At 31.6% G+C, this 19,840-nt stretch overlaps 2 protein-coding genes across 2 annotated transcripts; both read right to left on the bottom strand.

Annotated features, from left to right (window-relative positions):
• Positions 1 to 512: 512 nt before the first annotated feature.
• Positions 513 to 12,580, bottom strand: LOC149476507 (lysophosphatidylserine lipase ABHD12-like). Its single transcript, XM_089711624.1, has 10 exons — positions 12,149 to 12,580; positions 11,354 to 11,472; positions 10,924 to 11,037; positions 5,927 to 6,067; positions 5,419 to 5,511; positions 4,822 to 4,959; positions 3,377 to 3,537; positions 2,540 to 2,707; positions 1,991 to 2,118; positions 513 to 1,639 (listed from the first exon to the last, which is right to left on the bottom strand). Exons 1-10 carry the CDS (start codon positions 12,187 to 12,189, stop codon positions 1,615 to 1,617), a joined length of 1,128 nt encoding a protein of 375 aa, XP_089567750.1. The 5' UTR covers positions 12,190 to 12,580; the 3' UTR covers positions 513 to 1,614.
• Positions 12,581 to 15,188: 2,608 nt separating this feature from the next.
• On the bottom strand, positions 15,189 to 16,142 carry LOC149476506 (U-megalopygitoxin(8)-Mc8-like). Its single transcript, XM_089711652.1, has one exon. The coding sequence runs from the start codon at positions 16,101 to 16,103 to the stop codon at positions 15,189 to 15,191; it is 915 nt and encodes a 304-aa protein (XP_089567778.1). The 5' UTR covers positions 16,104 to 16,142.
• Positions 16,143 to 19,840: the final 3,698 nt, after the last annotated feature.

Raw genomic sequence — 19,840 nt, 5'->3', positions numbered from 1 at the left:
TCATTTTAATTGGACATTGAAGTGAATTTGGCGTAATTTTTTTTATGAAATAGTGATAAATAAAATACGACAGATAATAAACATGTGTATTTTTCAGTCGCAATGTCAGTCCTCAAAAAGTTATTTCTCACATCCATTTAAATGTTTTCTGTGGTTTTCTAGCACATAAATAAATAATAATAATATCCCGAAGATGCAAAGTTTCTTTGATATACAACTAGCTGGCCCAAATAGTATTTTTTGTAAGCTTTTTCAATTTAAAAAAAGATATTATTCATAAAGTAAACCTACACTCATCATAATTCGTTCAGCCGTTCTTAAGTTATAAATGGTGGACTTTCTTTAACAAAGTCGACAGATATGTAGTTGTTTACACATATTAGAACATTATAAAATATAATGTAATATTTTGTATATTAACGAACCAATATCTAACGAACCTTAAAATAACAGATTTTAGGCATTTGATCTGTGCTCTGTTTGACAGCTGGGGTAAAATAAAACAACAAGTTTATTAAAAAATCTATTTATTTCTTATTAAAATAAAATAAATAATGGACGTAAAAAAGCAGGTACGTTGGTACCAAATGTAGTGTCCTAATTCACAAATATTCGTGCGATTAATTTAATAATTCATATGGATAAAAATAGTCTTAAACGGATTTAAAACAGGATTTATTCATTATTTCATCTAAACACTACATTGGTGGTGAATATAAAAAAAACCGCTTTTAAAACTACCTTCACCTAATTCAATGCAATTTATAAAATAATTTAACACTATAAAAGGGATAAATCAGTTTGAAATCCGCTTAACTTTCAATGAATTTATAATAGTCGAGAACACAAGAAAATGTTTAAATAAATATAATGTCATAATTTTTATAATCGTTAATTATAAAATAAAATATTACTAGTAAACAATCAGTGTTATAATAGGCCATTGTGATGTTAGGCAATTGAACGAAATTTAGTAATGCTAAGATATTCGTACAAGTTATTACAATCGTAACTCAATCACACATAAATGGTTGCATGTATTTAGATAAAATTTTACATAATTATATTATAAAAGTCTCATACATAGAAAACCTTACCTCGTATAACTTATAAATATTGTGACAAAAAACCCACAGCCAAACAAACTATATTATCTATATTTAACAACTATCTTGTTTATTAATCTCATCTAAGTGAAATGTGTCCAATTTATTGTAACAACAATTTCACTACTGATATAAAAACGTTTATACATACACAATAAAAAATTACAATTTTTTGAATACGCAATAGTCAAAAACTAAAATATGATAGCCAATTTCCTAACTTTCGGATATGTTACATTTAGCTTATCTGTTAATTACGATCTTAATGTATGGAATTAAGTGTCAAAGAATTAAAAAAAAATTAGGCTATCAGTTACTTTATCAGGAAGTTGTGAAACTGGCTAACTTTAATATAATCACAATAAAACGACAATCACACATAACCTATGAGTATTTTTATAAAATCGTACGAAAATTTGCCAATTAGGACACGAAAAGCGCAAAGCAAATTTAATCATCCAACATAGCTGGAATCGAACCCGCGACCGAGTAGTTGTGAAGACTGCATTTAACGGTGTTTTGTGACGAATTCACTGAAAAAAAATAAACACATTATTATTACAAATAACATTATGAACGTGAAAAATAAAATAAAAAATAATAATTATACACGCGAAGGCTGGATGTGTGGTATTCATTTAATCCATGAGAGTAAGAAGTGATCTCTACCAGGCAACTACGGTAAAAAACTGAAAATCAGTGGTACGAATGGTTTTATTTATCATTTGTCATGTTTTATGTATTTATTAACCTTATGCTCTAGTGTTTCTATCTATTAAAAAAAACGCATCAAAATCCGTTGCGTAGTTTTAAAGATTTAAGCATAAAAAGGACATAGAGACAGAGAAAGTTGTTTTATACTATGTAGTAATATTAGAACTCACCCAATAACTTGAGCTAAATCTTTGGCATGACATATATATTTGTGTCCGAGACCCTCATCTTTGTCGTACGCGTGTAGAGATACTTTGGAGTCGTCGTTGTTTCGTGATTCCACTATGGATCTGTATAGCTGCAGTAAATAAAATATTTATTAAGAAAAAATATGAAAAATAAAGGACAATTTTTTGGAACTTATACCTATACTATTATGTGTTTCGTTGAATTTTATTGTAACCTACGTAACTGTATCGTCTGAATTGAACTATGTGTAAGATTGACTATAATAATATTAATTTTAATACAACAAAAATCGCCTTTTTTATGCAACTCCAGATTTTGCGGCATACATAACTATGCAATTTCTAGTACGAAAAATATGTATTTTTTTCATACTCTTATATTTTTCTTAATTTAAGGGCAAAAATCCTCTAAGCTTCCTTCTTTAGCCAGAACGGCAAAAAATATCAAACTTAAAAACTTTTTTTTTCATATAGGTTGTTTATTAAGTATTAACCTTACAAAAAAAAAACATTTTTTGTATTTTTTCTTACCTTTACCCCCACACAGAAGGGCACAACGACATCATCTTTCGCGTGTAATATCAAAACGGGTAAATCTTTGGCCTTCGACAAATGTTCGTCCGATTTGAACGAATGTCTCTTGTTATTCACGAACGGTGACACGAATGTCGCTTCGAAGTATGGCAGCCAATTTACTAGCTGAAAAATGAAAAAATTATGTAGATGTACGAAAAATCGTAAAAAAATGGTCCTACTAATAATATAAATGCGAAAGTTTGTGAGGATGTGTGTGTGTGTGTTTCTCGCAAAAACTACTGAACCGATTACAATGAAATTAAGCACACATATAGAGGGTAACTATCTAGGTTAGGTTTTATCCCGGAAATCCCACGGGAAAGGGAACTCTGCGGGTTTTTTTAGAAAACGCGGGCGAAGCCGCGGGCGGAAAGCCAGTGTTATATATAACTATTAAGTACTAAAATGTGAAATGGACAAAAAATTATGGAATAAACACTAAATATAATTAAATTAAAATACTGTGCAAAAATCTACAAGAACAAATAAATTTTATAGATTTTACCATTTTAAAGCTACATTATTTATCACTAACTACGTAACTATGTACTAACTACGTAATATAATAAATACTTAATATTTTACGATTTTCAACCGCCTTCAAAAAGGTTATTAATTCAACGGTATTTTTTGACTCAGAACTTTCGACTGGGTGAACAGATTTTGATAATTATTTGAAACCAGAAATTTATTTCTGACGTTTTTATTTCTGAAGATTTAAAGGCGGGTTATATTTTTTTCAATTAAAACTAATTATAATCTAATAAATACACATTAGAACGAGTTTCTAACAAACACCGGAGCTAGTGGGTGGTTCGCGACTTCGTCTGCCAAATTATTGAAAGGCGCTTCCAAAATCAATCCTTGCGCTTGGGGTAACGGATTAGGACGATCTAGGACATTCCTAGATAGCTCTCCTAGGTTTCCTAGGAGATGGGAGGAGATTCCTGTACCTGAAAATGAGATTTTTTATTATTTTTTGTACTTGTGACGGTGCATTTACATCAAACGAACATAGAGCTATCAAACGAACATAGTGCTATCAAACGAACATAGAGCTATCAAACGAACATAGAGCTATTATCAAACGAACATAGAGCTATCAAACGAACATAGAGCTATCAAACGAACATAGAGCTATCAAACGAACATAGAGCTATCAAACGAACATAGAGCTATCAAACGAACATAGAGCTATCAAACGAACATAGAGCTATCAAACGAACATAGAGCTAGAGCTATAGCAAGAGCATTGTTAGTGTAAACGAAAACTTGTATTCAGTGTTGTTCAGTATTAGAACATTGCATAGAATCTTTTCGAACGCACTATGAACAACGAAAGAATGCTCTAAGCCTGTTTACACAAAAAGATTTTGACATAGCGGGGTTAGAATGAGCATTCGCTCGTTTGATGTAAATGCACCGTAAGAGTCAAGAGATTCGTTTGCTTTATACTCAAGATAATTTACCATTTATCTAAAGAAAATATTAACAGACTAGCGGTCCGCCCTGGCTTTGCCCGTGGTACATATTTCGCAATAAAAGGTAGCCTGTGTTCTTTCTCAGGGTTTAAAGATTGTCTGTGCCAAATTTCATCAAAATCGGTTGAGAGGTTTATGCGTGAAAACCATACATGCATACATAATTTCAAACTTTTCCTCTTTATAATATTAGTATAGATAGGTAATTAAGTATAGACAGAAGTAGATAAATCAGAGAGTATATTTATTATTTACAGATAAAAGGCTAATATCTAATCTAATACTAGCTGTGCCCCGCGGTTTTACCCGCATTGCTCCGCTCCTGTTGGTCTTAGCGTGATGATTATAGCCTTCCGCTGATTAGCGCGTTCGAACAAACAAACAAACTCTTCAACATTATAATATTAAGTATAGATTATATGATATGGTATCACAAAATCTCTTAGCAACTTTACAAATATTATAATAGTAGTAATTTATTAGGATAACCGATTAGATATTATTTAAAGATTCTATCTACTTATTAATGTAAAGATAATAAAAACAAATAAACATGAAAAAGAGCGTGTGTGCCGAGCGCACGTGTCAGAAGTGAAACTTCTTTTGCAAGATTCAAAGATACCAACATCGTCGCGTTACTCCATGACGTGACGATATTACCATGACGCGAGCTGAAATTTTACTCTCAACGCGCCAAAAAATTCACTTATAATCCGAGTTTAACAAAAAAATAAAGAAATAAAATATAAAAATTACCCAAAGAGTGTCCCCATACAAAAACAGCGGGTCTGTCTTGACCGTTTTCTATTGTATTGTTCAACCAATCGTACACAATAAGAGAATCCTCTACGACGCCATTTTCACTGGGATTTATGTTTGTGGAATCACCGTAACCTGAAAAATAATCAATACAAAGTATACAACAAAGTCGCTTTCTCTGTCCGTATGTCCCTTATGTGTGCTTAAATCTTTAAAACTACTCAACGGATTTTGATGCGGTTTTTTATAGATAGAGTGATTCAAGAGGAAGGTTTTAGAATATAATTTATTAAGTTTTAGACAAAGCGGGCGAAGCCGCGGGCGGTAAGCTAGTTTAACATAAACCTTATAGATTTTCTTATAAGGTCACAAAATCAAGAAGGTCATATAAATAACTTTCCGAGGTCAAACAATGTACAGCATACATAATAAATAAAATTACCATATAAACTAATTAATTACCTTTATAAGTATACATTATTTATATTATGTAATTATCTTTTTTGTGATATCAACAAAAAACCAAATTAATTAATAATTCATATTGTACGAAAAATCACGAAAAACTCGCGTGTAGATAAAAATATATCTTACCTCGATAATCGAATGCGATTGTATGAAAGTCCATTTTTTGGAAAAATTTGTATAATTCGATTCTGTGGGACGCTGCGCGGGAGTTGGAATTGCCTGAAAATACAATAAATATGTAAAAAAATTTTTTTTCTATACACACACAGCATGTACCTTTTTAAAAGCTTTAAATGGAACGTAATTAATTTTATTTATTTTTTTCAATTAAAAGTAATTTTTAACAAGTACATATTAACCATATTGATATTAAAAATATATGGCAATATTTTTTGTTTAATAATTTTTCGAGCTATTCCATATCCATATATTGTATTTGTTCTAATAATAATTAATTATAAAAATCTTAATACCTATATGGAATGTTTTAATTAATTATTTTCCTATAAGCAAAATTTAACAAATTATACAAAAATTGAATTAGGTATACATCAGCTTATACAGGTTGTGTACTAGTTAAAAAAAGATTCAGTTTTTTCTAGTTTAAAAAACTCAATTACTTATATTTAATTACCATGGCAATAGAGTATGATAGGTCGTTTCGAATTACGAAGCTCGTCGTCTAAGCGTTTACTCAGCACCTCTTTGTCGGAGTTATCTTCGAAATTCCCTTTTAGTTTCTCGTAACAGCTTTTTGGAAGAATGTGCCAGATGCCTGGAAAGGGGAATTTCAAATCATGAATTAGTAAAAAAAAAATGTGTGCGTGTACTAGTGTACACACGTAAGAAGTGAAACTTCTTTATGACCTTATTTTTCAAAAAATAATTTACTGTATGCGGACTTTACAGAAATACGTCGAATCACACATGGTAGGGATAAGAAAAAGATGGCGCGTAACGGAAAAATGTCACGCGTAACGAAAAAATGTTACACTAAATTTTTTTCCAACCCCGATGAAGAAGTTTTACTTCAAAAAATCCAGCTTGCTCTGCGGTTTTACCCGCGTTGCTCCGCTCCTGTTAGTCTTAGCGTGATGATACATAGCCTATAATAGCCTTCCTCGATAAATAGACTATCTAACATAGTATAAGATCCCACCGCAGGATTAGTGCGTTCATAGTTTTTTTGCTAAAACCGAAATTTTATGTATATTTTTAATTAGGAGAATATATATCGACTGGGTTGCCAGTCAAAATTTGGCCGCTCCTGTTGTTTTCCACTTTGCGCTCCACACCAAAACCTTTGTGCTCCACTCCTGTTGGTCTTTCTCGATAAATGGGCTATTTAACACCGAAATAATTTTTCAAATTGGACCAGTAGTTCCCGAGATTAGCGCGTTCAAAGAAATAAACTCTTTAGCTTTATAATATTAGTATACATAGATTAAGTATTTAAAATATAAGTGAGAGATTATCAAATAAATAGCATGTATTTTGAATCCCACCAAGAAAATAAAAGTATGATATACTAGATTTCCGCCCGCGGCTTCGCCCGCGTTTTCAAAGGAAAACCCGCATAGTTCCCGTTCCCGTGGGATTTCCGGGATAAAACCTATCCTATGTGTTAATCCAAGTTACCCTCTATATGTGTGCTAAATTTCTTTGTAATCGGTTCAGTAGTTTTTACGTGAAAGAGTAACAAACATCCATACATCCATACATCCTTACAAACTTTCGCCTTTATAATAGTATTAAGATTAAGATATAGTTTATAGTTTTATCTAATTCTGTATTAAACATAGCAAGGTAGTAGACCTTGTAGTAGTAGGTAGTAGGCCTACTAACCCGATAAGTACCTCCTAAGTAAACTAGTTTTTTTTAAACACATAATTAACATAGACCTTCGCACGAATCTTCATGCATACATAAATTAAACTGTATGTTTGTAACCTTTAGCTCTATATGTCTTTATTATGACCAAAAATACTTGTATTTTTATTATTTCTGGGACTGTAATTTTAGGCTGGCTTTTCTGTATATGAGGGGCTTTTTTTAGGCAGATAGCTAATTATATTCTTTAAAACTTTTTAATTTATAAAGCATGACTTTGAATGCTACAAATCTAAATATTAGATAAAAAAGTGAAGTCCCATGTCCCCTAGTGGGGTAAGGGGCAGATGCATTATACATCTGTTTCACTGATCGATTTTCTTTAGGGACAAGTAGGTGATCAGCCTTCTGTGTCCTACCAGACTAAGACATTTTTTTTTCTTCGTCTCCACCGGGAATCGAACCCAGGACCCCTCGGTGTTACGCTCACGCGTCAACCACTGTACCGAGGAGGCGGTCCTAATTAATATTAGATAGCTGATGTTTTAAAAAAAAATGTACGGATTTAGGTATGTAAATTATTTTTGGACATATAATATGTTCTACAATTCTTATTTAGTTAACCCTTAAAGCTTTTCTGTCACTTTTTTAGTACATGTACTTATTACCGTGTAAATCTTGAACGTTCCAAAAAATCTAGAAAATCGACTACGTTGGAGAAAGTACGATAGCAATCCTTTATTCTTCTCCTACATGCCAAATAAAGAGAACATTTCATTCGTGTGCTAGCCGCTAGGTGACTGTTGAATTTAGGGATTCCCGGAATTAGTGATGGTTTGTGTTTCTGGTCAATAATAGCTTTAATGAAATAGTTTCCATGTTTGATTTCTATTGATTTAACTTTTAGGTGAGGTAAACTGTTGTTTTTGCTCTAAATATTATGAAATATTCAAATAATTCTATGACAAAATATTCGAAATATAGCTGGTCCGTTTTTTGGGACAGTGCCGTAAATACAGGTAACTAAGAACCCATTTGGCATGTCCCAAGAAACGGACGTTGCCATGATTCGTACTTTAATAAAATATCACTTTTATGGGATTTTCTTGCTTTAGAGTCTTTAATTATACGTAGAATTATTTTTAATTAAGTTCAAAATGACGAATATAATCTAAGATAAGTTAAATCTGTTGGGTCTACAATAGAACCGGGAGTTCCTCGACCTCCAAATGCATTTCGTCTAAATGTCCTAATCATCGGCCAAATATCACTTCACATTTAGAAAAACCATTATTATTTGTATTAAATGAAACCAAAGGTTGCTTGACACGTAATAATAAATGTTATTTAACATTCCACACAACTAAATAGTGTGATTGAGCTCGAGAGGGCTCAATTATCATTTGTTAGGTATTTAGTTAAAATTGAAGAATTTCTTGTTATAATAGATAGTGAAAATACTGTGATACAATAAAACAATAAAATGCTACTTGAAATTGTTTTCAATTGTGTTGTATTAAGTGAATTTTTAACCGACTTCCAAAAAAACGAGGAGGTTATCAATTCGGCCGGTATAATTTTTTTTTTTGGATGTATGTACACCGATTACTCCTAGGTTTCTTAACCGATTTACGTGATTCTTTTTTTGTTCGATGCGGGATGGTGTCGAATTGGTTCCATAAAAATTTTATTCGGATAAACCCAGTAGTTTTTATTTTATGAGCATTTTTGTCTGTACTCGATGACTTCATTGAAATGTTGCAAGTAACTTTGATTCACTTCCCGGTAACCGATTGAGCTGAAATTTTGTATACTTATGTAAATTGGATAGCGATGAAACATTATCATGACATAGAGCTGATTTGATGATGGAACCGGAAGGTGGCCATAGGAACTCAGTAATATATTGACTCAATTATATCGAGATTGGGCTCGTTTGATTCGTGTTGATAAATACACTAAAAAGTATTAAATAAAAATAACTGCGTTAAAAACAACCGACTTCATAAACAGAATGCACGGGCTTAATACTAGTGTTTGGCACCGACTTCAAACCTATTTAATAAATAGCACATCTAAATAATATGTAGTAATTAATAATATCAAATCTTTTTTATTTTTTACTTTTCTGTTTATGAAGTCGGTTGTTTTTAACGCAGTTATTTTTATATTTTTTTTCGTTGTTATTTTGTAAGCTGTATGACAGCGTTGTCCGTTTTTTGAGACAGCAATGAAGACGGGGTTCTTGGCAAAGGCCGTTTTAACGGACATCCTGAAAAACCTACTTACGGAAAATTTGTTTTATTTTTTTCTCTACTATAGTATTTTTTAATCAATAACTATCACTAAAACCAATTCAGGTCATATTTGGGTACATTATTTCAGGGCTTGCCGTGTTAAGGGTTAACATGGAAAGGTCGTAGTACTTTATATGTATTATAAAGAGGCTATTTTATATTATACCGAGAATTGTTCGTGATTTTTCAGTGTAAACGAAAACTCGTATTCAGTGTTGTTCAGTATTAGAACATTGCATAGAATCTTTTCGTACGTACTAAGAACAACGAAAGAATGTGCAACGCTTAGAATGAGCATTCGCTCGTTTGGTGTAAATGCACCGTAATATAATTGCTTTTCAAACCACGTCGTAATCAATGACGCAAAAAAATAACAACACGTTATAAATATTCATCGATAGAAATTTGGTCAAAGTTTGGAATAAATTTCGAGTTACAGACGGACAATTATTTTAATTAGCAATTGTTATAAATAAAATCTATTTCTAGCCTATCAAATAATATACAAAAATTTGATAGACGGAACGGCTCAACTGATCAAGATGAATTTAGGTACAGAGATAGAATAACATTAAGATTACTTATAACACGGAAATCTGCAATTTTCAGTAGCTTTTTTTTATCCGTATATTTATACAATGTTACACCAATTAGTTTACATCAATTTTAATCTTTATAATTAGCCTATTGTTCTTCGTTGTGAAACACACATAACTTAATTACTACTATTTGATACTAGCTGTGCTCCGCGGTTTCACCCGCATTGCTCCGCTCCTTAGCATGATGATATACATATATAGCCTTTAGCCTTCCTCAATAAATGGGCTATCTAACATCGAAAGAATTTTTCAAATCGGACCAGTAGGTCCTGAGATTAGCACGTTCAAACAAACAAACTCTTCAGCATATTAAGTATAGATATTAATGTATTATCTCTCTTATTAAGAAATAATCACTGTTTTATAACTGCACATAACTACAAAGGTCCTTGCCTCGTACTTATAAAAAGCCTTTATATTATCTGTCTCTTTCACTTATAAGTTATTTAACCTAAGTGTGAAAGAAACGAACTTATTTAAAAGTCATCATAACATTTAAAATCAAACTTTAACATTTATTTATTCAACTTTTTCAAGGGCTTTTGAAGAATTATAATCGAAATTAATAAATTATTAAAATATACAACACCACATATTCATTGATATTAATTTAGGTTGCCTGGAAGATATGGCTTAGTAGCTATAAGGCCGCTATTTGTGCATGTCTCTATAATAAAATATGTTTTTAATTTTTAAATTTTAACTTCTTTAGGCGCGTTGAAAGTAAAATATCAAGGATGCATGGCAATACCGTCACGTCATGGAGTAAGGCGACGGTTTTGGTACCTTTGAATCTTGCCAAACATGTTTCACTTCTGACACGTGCTCGGCACACACACTCTTTTTATTATTGTAATGGTGTACAATAAAAAGCAATATAATTCAATAACTCACACTACACTTACCCAATTTAATTGGACACTTATCGACCTTTGACTGGTATTCAATTGTAATATTTCGACCACCTTCTATGCCACTTGAAGCTGGGTCTTCATGGTCTATGTGGAATGGCCATTGGACTGAAAAATAACATTTCTATTGAATTTGCATGTGAAGGGACTTACAAAGACTTTATTTGGAACAAAATAAAGTTTATATTATTAATAAAGTATATTTTTATATTATTCATAAATGAGACAATAGTGAAAAATCAATGGGTTATTATAGAAAATTATTCTTTATCATTTTTCTTGTTCTAATTTTTGTACATATGAATCATATAGGCATCGAGATTTAGGAGCAAAATGTCAAAAAAACACTGAACAAATACAAGAAAAAAAATGTCATTAAAAAAAGTTAATAATAAATATTGCATAATAAATAAATAATACATACCGAAATTCGCGAATATCAAACTACGCTGGAATGTCTTAGAGTACTTGAATATCAAAGGCACGACGGCTACATGGAATACAAATAGCCCGGCTGTTATTGAGGCACCAAATATGAACACCCTGTAACAAAAAAGCGCTGTTTTATAACAAAATTGTTTATTGTCTCAACACTGCATAATTAAAAAAATAAAAATATTTTTTAAAAATTAATTAAAATGTCCGGTCCAGGATTTTTTCAGTCAACCCATCTTTAATAGATTTTTTAATAGACTACATTTATTATAAAATTGGTCTCATTCTATTATCACGCCGGTGCAGGTCGACCTATATTCGGATCTTAGATAAAATAAAAAGTTTGTTAAAGCAAACAAAAAATGTATATAAGAATAGTTAATATAGATTTTAAATCTGCTGATGTTCTTTAAAATTGGTGTACAAGTTTTTAATTTTGCTGGGTATAATTAGTCTATATATATGTAAATGAAACCCGTTTTCCTTGGTCACGGCATCACGCGTGTACAGGTGGACCGATTTCGATAATTCTTTTTTTATTATATTCCTTGAAGTACCAGGCTGGTTCTTATGTAGAGAAAACGTAAATATGTACCACGGGCGAAGCCGGGGCGGACCTTTAGTATGTTTATAAAAATGTATCATTGGACATTTAGTTTTCCTTAATAAGTACTAAAAATATGGTTAAATTTTTATGAAAGCACTAAGTGTTACGGATAACGAGCTACATTATCAGAATAAATTCTAGTTAATAAAGAAATGTTTTAATAGAAAAATTACTTACGCAGTAGTGTATAAAGGCACACACAATAGTAATCCTTGCATGATGCTTTAGTTACACAAATTGCAAATAATCACACACAAAACTATGATGAGAATCCAAATAATTTCTATTTTTAAAACTAATACTACACGTTAGTCAAACTGTAAATTAAAAACGAATAGTTTTTAATTTATTACAAAAGTAATAAAATGAGCGGTGCGCTCAAACTAACATTTTTCCACACGGATTTTCTATTGGTTACGTCTCAAAAATTCTTGAACGACTGAGCACTTTCAATAATCTGTATACGTATTCCGGAAAAAAATAAAAAAACCTTGATAATTAATTTAAATGCTGTAAATTTAATAAACCCGTTATTCCACCACTATCCTCACTTTTCGCTGAAGGCAATTTGAACTTTGAAGTTTAAACGTCATTTTGAATGTGTCATTGTCAATTGATGACGTCAACTACAGATAAGGCTAGATAATTATAAGTGAAGTGTAGACCGTACTAAACACTCCACAGAAATACACTGAATCCATACTTAATATTATAAATGCGAAAGTAACTCTGTCTGTCTGTCTGTTACTCAGTCACGCCTAAACTACTGAACCAATTGTCATGAAATTTGGTATGGAGATATTTTGATACCCGAGAAAGGACATAGGCTACCTTTTATTGCGAAATATGTACCACGGGCGAAGCCGGGGCGGACCTCTTATAATATTATAAATGCGAAAGTGTTTATTCGTATTAATGTGACATGGCCATGGGTAACTTTTGACAGCGGTGAAACGACTCATACTAATGCGAATTTAACATCAGGGGAATCCGCGGGCAAAGAAAAATATATGAATATTGTTTTCAATAAAAATGATGATGATGATATTGTTCATGAAATTAATAATAATTCCATTATTCCAGGGCCCTGGTGAAAGCGCCCAACGACCGGGCGAGTTTATATGTTCGCTAGCTATGCAGATGCCAGATACTGAGCCATTCTGCGAACGCGCGGCCTGTGGATAGAGAGCATAGTGTACGGGATGTGGGTGGGAATATGTGGGTGGTTTACTTTAATCAGTCGTAAAAATTTCCAATTTTAGGAAGATTAGTAAAATGATTTTAACAATAGTTAGGGAAATTTCGATTGACAGAAAAATTACGATAAGTCAGGAAAATTTATATAGATAAGGAAAATTTGTATAAGTCAGGAAAATGTTTATAAGTCAGGAAAATTTCTATAAACAAGGTAAATTTCTATACGTTAGGAAAATTTCTATGTCAGGAAAATACGGCAGGAAAATTTATATAGGTAGATAAGGAAAATTTGTAAAAGTCAGGAAAATGTTTATAAGCCAGGAAAATTTATATACCTACGCCAGGAAAATTACCATAAGAAAGGAAAAAAATGTTGTGTGGTTTTATGAAACCACGGTAAAAGTGAAACTGTTCGAACGGTTCCGAACACTGCTTTGTGTAGCGCATGTCGCGTGACGGTCGGCTGCCGAGTAGGTATACGGTATACCTACTCGGCAGCCGCGATACACGCGACATGCGCTACACAGACCAAAAAGTTTGAGACGATGTAATAAAAGTTTCACTTTAATTGAAGACAGGAAAATTTCCTTAAGTCCGGAAAATTTCTATACGTCAGGAAAATTTCTATATGCGGGTTTTCTTTGAAAACGCGGGCGAAGCCGCGGGCGGAAATCTATTGATTGAATAATGTGATTGAATATGAATAGAAATTGTATTTTTCCCACCCATTGATCTTTAATTACTGTCGACTGTCGAGCCAATTTTTTGGCAACATTTGACGTCTTTCAATTTTATCTTCGAAGAGAGGAAACCTGCTTAAAAACATCGATTATAGTGAATTAATCGATACGTACTTGAAACATTAATTATTGTCAATCGAACTTGAAACACATGTCAATTTTAAAATTCATCAGGCAAATCCCTGTCCCAGTACTTTCTTTCATAAATTATTTATGGAGCAAAATAAGACATATTGTATCTACATAATAAAAAAAACACAACGCATTTATTACTTTATGATGATTTTTATTCACAAGTAATCAATGCATTCGATTCAAGATGTCAGATACATTTTTAGAGTAACGGTCGCTGGTATAAAAAAAAGGATTAATGACAAAAATTGTAACGACGTCAATTTATTCTTTAAGAAATTGTTTATTATGTTTATAATGGTTTATCAGTACTTAAAATTAAATCTTAAAATTACATACTTTTATCGGTTATTATTATTATAAATATGTAATCGTAATTGAAAATAATTTGGAAAATCCAAAAGTGCACGCCTTATATTTTTTTTTTAATAAATATTTATTAATTATAATTTTTGTTTATTTAATAACAATTAAACTACATCGAATCAGACCCTGAAAAATGAAAGGGTTCTATTCCTGAGCATACTCAAGCGTAAGAGAAAAAAAAAGACTCGACGGTCGCTATCGTGTTAACAAGAAAAAGGATCCGCACATACAGACACACGGACGTCCAAGACAGAACTTTTTTAAACTGTTTTTTAACTAGTTTAAATAACAAAAATGACATCAAAAATATCATGAACGTTAAAAATAGTGTTTTTTCTTAATATGTGTGTGTATGTATTATCTTACAAGTGCAATGTATGATACATAAAGACATTTTAAGTTTGAAAAATCAGATGTTTTGCGCGAAGTGACAGTAGTACCCACCTCAACGCTTCGCTTATGAGGCGTGCAATAGTTAAGCAAATGTGCAGTTTGCTTAACTTTTTTCAATTACGATTAGGTACAATTTACATTATAGATTACAACAAAACGAAATAACATATTATTTTATGTCACCATTACATACTAGGTTACGTTGTTGAATGAACTGAAAAAAGAGTAGGTACCTAACTACATATATGCAAAAACAACCGTTGTTAAAAATGAAAAAATAGTTAAAATAATTTGAAAATTAGCGATATTTGAAGTCCAATATTTAAAATTTCAATTTTATATTTTAGCTAACAGTTCATATCTATATCGCGCAATGAAATAAATAATTATTATGGCATATTTAATTTGCTTTTTAATGTTTGAAATGGAGAGACCATGTGCAATTTCTTTTTTGTTGTTTTATCAAAAACATTCACCACAGGATCCGTATAACATTTGATTTCCATAACTTCAGATGTGATAATTTCATTCTTAATGTTGACTGCTTTCATAATATTTTGGATAGTTGGTGCCCAAAAATGATATGTTGCAATCAAATGCCCATAATTAGCCACTACAGCCCCAGACAAACTTGTAATGAAGTCGATTTTTACGATCATTATTATTCTTTTAGCAGTTAAAACTGTACTTGTTATTTGATTTGGACGCATGTAAATAAAGCCTTGTTTAGACGCACCAAAATTAACAGAAACGAATTTCATTTCATTCTTCCTCCACGAATGTTTTATTTTAAACCGTATACCATCAAAATTAGCATTCACATTATATGAAAATTCACCAGGATATCCTGCTTCCGACCATTTTGTCACTATGGTATTTTCAACTGTTTCAAATAGTGAAATTTTAGATTTTATAGTGTCCGTTGTGTTATTTATATGATTGTGAGTTTTCAGTTCAACGTCTTTGATTATTGTATCGTATATTTCAACATTCTTCACTCTTATATCTCTACTGACTTGTGTCCAATTATATTTATGGAACAAATTATGGTATTCAGTTGGATCTTTGAGAAACACATCGTCAGGAGTTTGACCAAATTCAACGCGAAAGCCACGTTTCAAATTTTCCTTTGTTATATTGAAGATAGGAATGTCTTTATCACTTATTAATTTTTTGTCAACACCGGAGTAAGTGACGTTAGTTCTGTCCTTATTTGGCGCTACGTTTATTGTGATTTGTATACCACTATCACACTTTACAATAATATTGTTAGTTAACAATAAAATTGGCAGTATTTTTAACATTTTCAATCATAATTCTTTGAGTAGACTGACTCTAATTAATTCAATTAAAACGTGTAATATAATTATTAGTAAACATAGTGACTTCCTATGTTTTATCGTGTGACCTCAACCTATGTTGTAGGTGATACAAAAAACAGACTAATCTAAAATCTTCTTAGTTACGTTTAGTTAATAATTTTAATGAGTTTTAATGTACTTTTTTCGATGTTTACACCGTCGATTTGCGTTTTGTAGTACAAAAGATACATTTAAAATAACTAAAAATGCTGGAGAGCTAAAATCAGGCGGAGACCTTGAGTAAAAATTTTCAGGAAATTTAATTTTTCTTTTTAAGTTGTTACACCTACATATAAGTGAGACACGATCACTTTAGATGGTCTCTACCTAAATATCATATTAGGTACGTATCTATAATGACCCAATTTTTAATTACTGACTGTGTTAAGACCCCACTGGTTTTTACTGCAGTCATTCCCAACATGACGTAAACAAATCGCGGTATTTCATAGAATATGAATAATATGAACGAACATTTCCTGTTACATTTCGTCACTTTCATAGGTGTCAGTACGTCTTGTAAACTCAAACTATAAGCGTGGTTTATTTATCCGCAAATGTATTACATCTTACAAATTAATCTTCAATAAGAAGCCAAGCAGTTACGCAGCAAGAAGTATTGAAAGAAGATATTTACTATTAAGAATACCTGAAAAGTGTGTGAAGTGCTTGAATAGAATACTGGTGAAAACAAGAGAAACAAGGATAAATATAAAGTACAAAAAAAATTATACAATACAGACAAAATGGAAGAAATAACTACAGAAGTGTTTACCACAGAAGCAGCTAATGTTACTTATGATTACAACGATACCTTGGAGGCAAATATTACTTATACAAATGTGACGCTCACACAACCTTACAATGCAGAGACTCTAAAAAAATTCATACATTTTATAATAGCTGAAGTGATTATGACAGCAATGGTTCTCTTAATTTCTATATTTGCAAATCTAAAGGTAACATTATGGCGAAGGAATTACAGAAACCAGATGTTATTACAAGTAAGCATAGCGCGGTTTCTGAAAAGATTCGTGCTTTTAACGAATGTGATATCAAGTTCTTACGAACGAACGTTTTTGGAAAATTGTCTCCTTCGAACCGCACAAATATACACCGACTATGTGATAATAATCTTAGTAATATTCTTCATAAAACATATGTATGAAAGTGTTATAGTGGTCGTGGTGAATGTGAAGAAAAACGACTTGTATAAAGTAACATTCTGCTCGTGGTTAATACCAATATTGTTAAGTATTATTTACACTGTAATAACGTGTTACCTTGATGAAAGGACTACCTATTTAATAATGTGTTGTTTGTTACGATGGCCGCTAATGTTTTTTGGTACAGGATTGTATTTATTCATTTTGTATAAAGTTGTTTCGGAGAAGATACGAAAGTATGCAATTAGTTTAACGGTTATAACGTTTTTCTTATGTTTAATCATAAATTTGTATTTGTTCTCCGAAGATTTGCTTATATTGTGGTGTCCAACTAGATATACAATTGTGCTCATGAATTATTTTATTTTAGGGTTGATGTTAAACTCTGTAGTATTGTGTTTTTATATTGTGTTGTTGCTAAAAACGTGTAAAAAGGAAATAAAAATGAAAAAGTTGTATCGACGGTCAGATGTGTAAATTAAAATATTATTGATGAACAGTAAGTAACAAATACAATGTTTTTACGAAGTTTTATGTTTTTATTTTATGCCTTTGTCCCTAGATGTGTGTACGTGTCGTGATTATATTTAAATGAGGAATTGAAATTGAATTGGAATGAAAACATTCGTAAATTGTGCGAATGTTTGCGGTCATGCAGGGAAAACACATTTTCCAATCTGATCTTGTGGGTTTGCGTATATGTGCGAATGTCAGAGATCAACATTAGCCAAATCTTAGAGGTAAAATTCTGAAAACAGAAATGTCGAGTCGATTACTACGTAAAACCTGTACTATTAACTATTCTGTGGTACATAACATAGGTAGTAACCAACATTATTATGACATTTACAAAAATACTCTTTTTCATAATTTCCTACAACATTGACCTCTTTATCAATCTTATATAGTCAAGATCAAAATATGTTATATAATAGATAAGAAGGTCAAAATGTAGATTCGATCTAATAGAAGAAGAATTTGTTAACATTTGTTGTTTGTTACGATTTAGAAGCACTAACAGAATTAGATAATATTCCCATGAACCTATATCTTTATTGAGTGACGTACTACTTCTATTATATTTAATTAATACATAAATTACATTTTTTAATAGCAAAATCCTTGTGTGCAAGCAGAATAGAGCACAAATTCTGTCTGTCTGAAGAGTCTGTGAGTCTGAATTTTCCTCAATGTAGTATTAATTATTTTCTTTAAAAAAGGTCATTTAATTATCCTCATCCTGGACGTCTCAACTCGACGTCCGATAAAATATAATATAATGCAATATAATTTTATTGGTTATCGATCTCTTATTTTACACATAATATATTAACATTAATTTGATAATTCATACCTGGGAACAATTTTTGTTTATCTGAGAACGAAAATATTTCGTGGTGATAGATCTATTTTATTAGGTGATACAACTTGATGACAAATATAAATTTTGGTGATAGAAAATATAGTTCTCATTTAGTTGTGGTGGCGTGCTCCCTAAACACACCATGATGCGGTAGGAAATAGTGCGGATTCCCATACGAGACTCATATGACCTAAAAATTTGGAAAATCCAAAAGTGCACGCCTCATAATTTTTTTTAAATAATTATTTATTAATTATTATTTTTGTTTATTTAATAACAATTAAACCACATCGAATCAGACCCTGAAAAATGAAAGGGTTCTATTCCTGAGCATACTCAAGCGTAAGAGAAAAAAAAAGACTCGATTAGTAAAGTATTACGGTCGCTATCGTGTTAACAAGAAAAAGGATCCGCACATACAGACACACGGACGTCCAAGACAGAACTTTTTTAAACTGTTTTTTAACTAGTTTAAATAACAAAAATGACATCAAAAATATCATGAACGTTAAAAATAGTGTTTTTTCTTAATATGTGTGTGTATGTATTATCTTACAAGTGCAATGTATGATACATAAAGACATTTTAAGTTTGAAAAATCAGATGTTTTGCGCGAAGTGACAGTAGTACCCACCTCAACGCTTCGCTTATGAGGCGTGCAATTAATATATTCCTGTATAAAATCAGAATACATCTTTTTATAATTAGTATTTTGCTGAACTCTGAAGACGTTTCTCTAACGCGTAAAAACGACGTTCAACTTGTGCGCGTGTATTACCTAATAACTCAGGTGATTGTTTCAACGGGATTGAAACACAGAAACGACCATCGGAAAGTCGACGTGTTGTGCGAATAAAATTTTCCTCACAAGCAATATTCGCTAGATAATTGCTGTAATTTATTGCTAGGCGCGGATATTTCTTCTAATTCCCAGAAATTCCTAACTAGCTTATCGAGTGAATCATCTTCCGTGGATAATGTCGAATAATTACAATTAATATGTGTTAAATTTTTATTATTAGTATACGGAAAAGATTTAATTGCACCCGACACTATCCAACCTAATTTGGTGTTTTGAAGGAAAGGAAAGGACCACTTTTAAGAGCGCATATCTGGGGGCACGGTAGTGCCCCCGCCAAGACGAGCCAAGC

This window comes from Colias philodice, chromosome 27 (assembly GCF_061535455.1).
Source record: "Colias philodice isolate Cphi_HAF_F1 chromosome 27, ilColPhil1 Martin Lab GWU primary, whole genome shotgun sequence".
NCBI lineage: Eukaryota > Metazoa > Arthropoda > Insecta > Lepidoptera > Pieridae > Colias > Colias philodice.
This window is presented reverse-complemented; position numbering and strand designations above follow the sequence as displayed.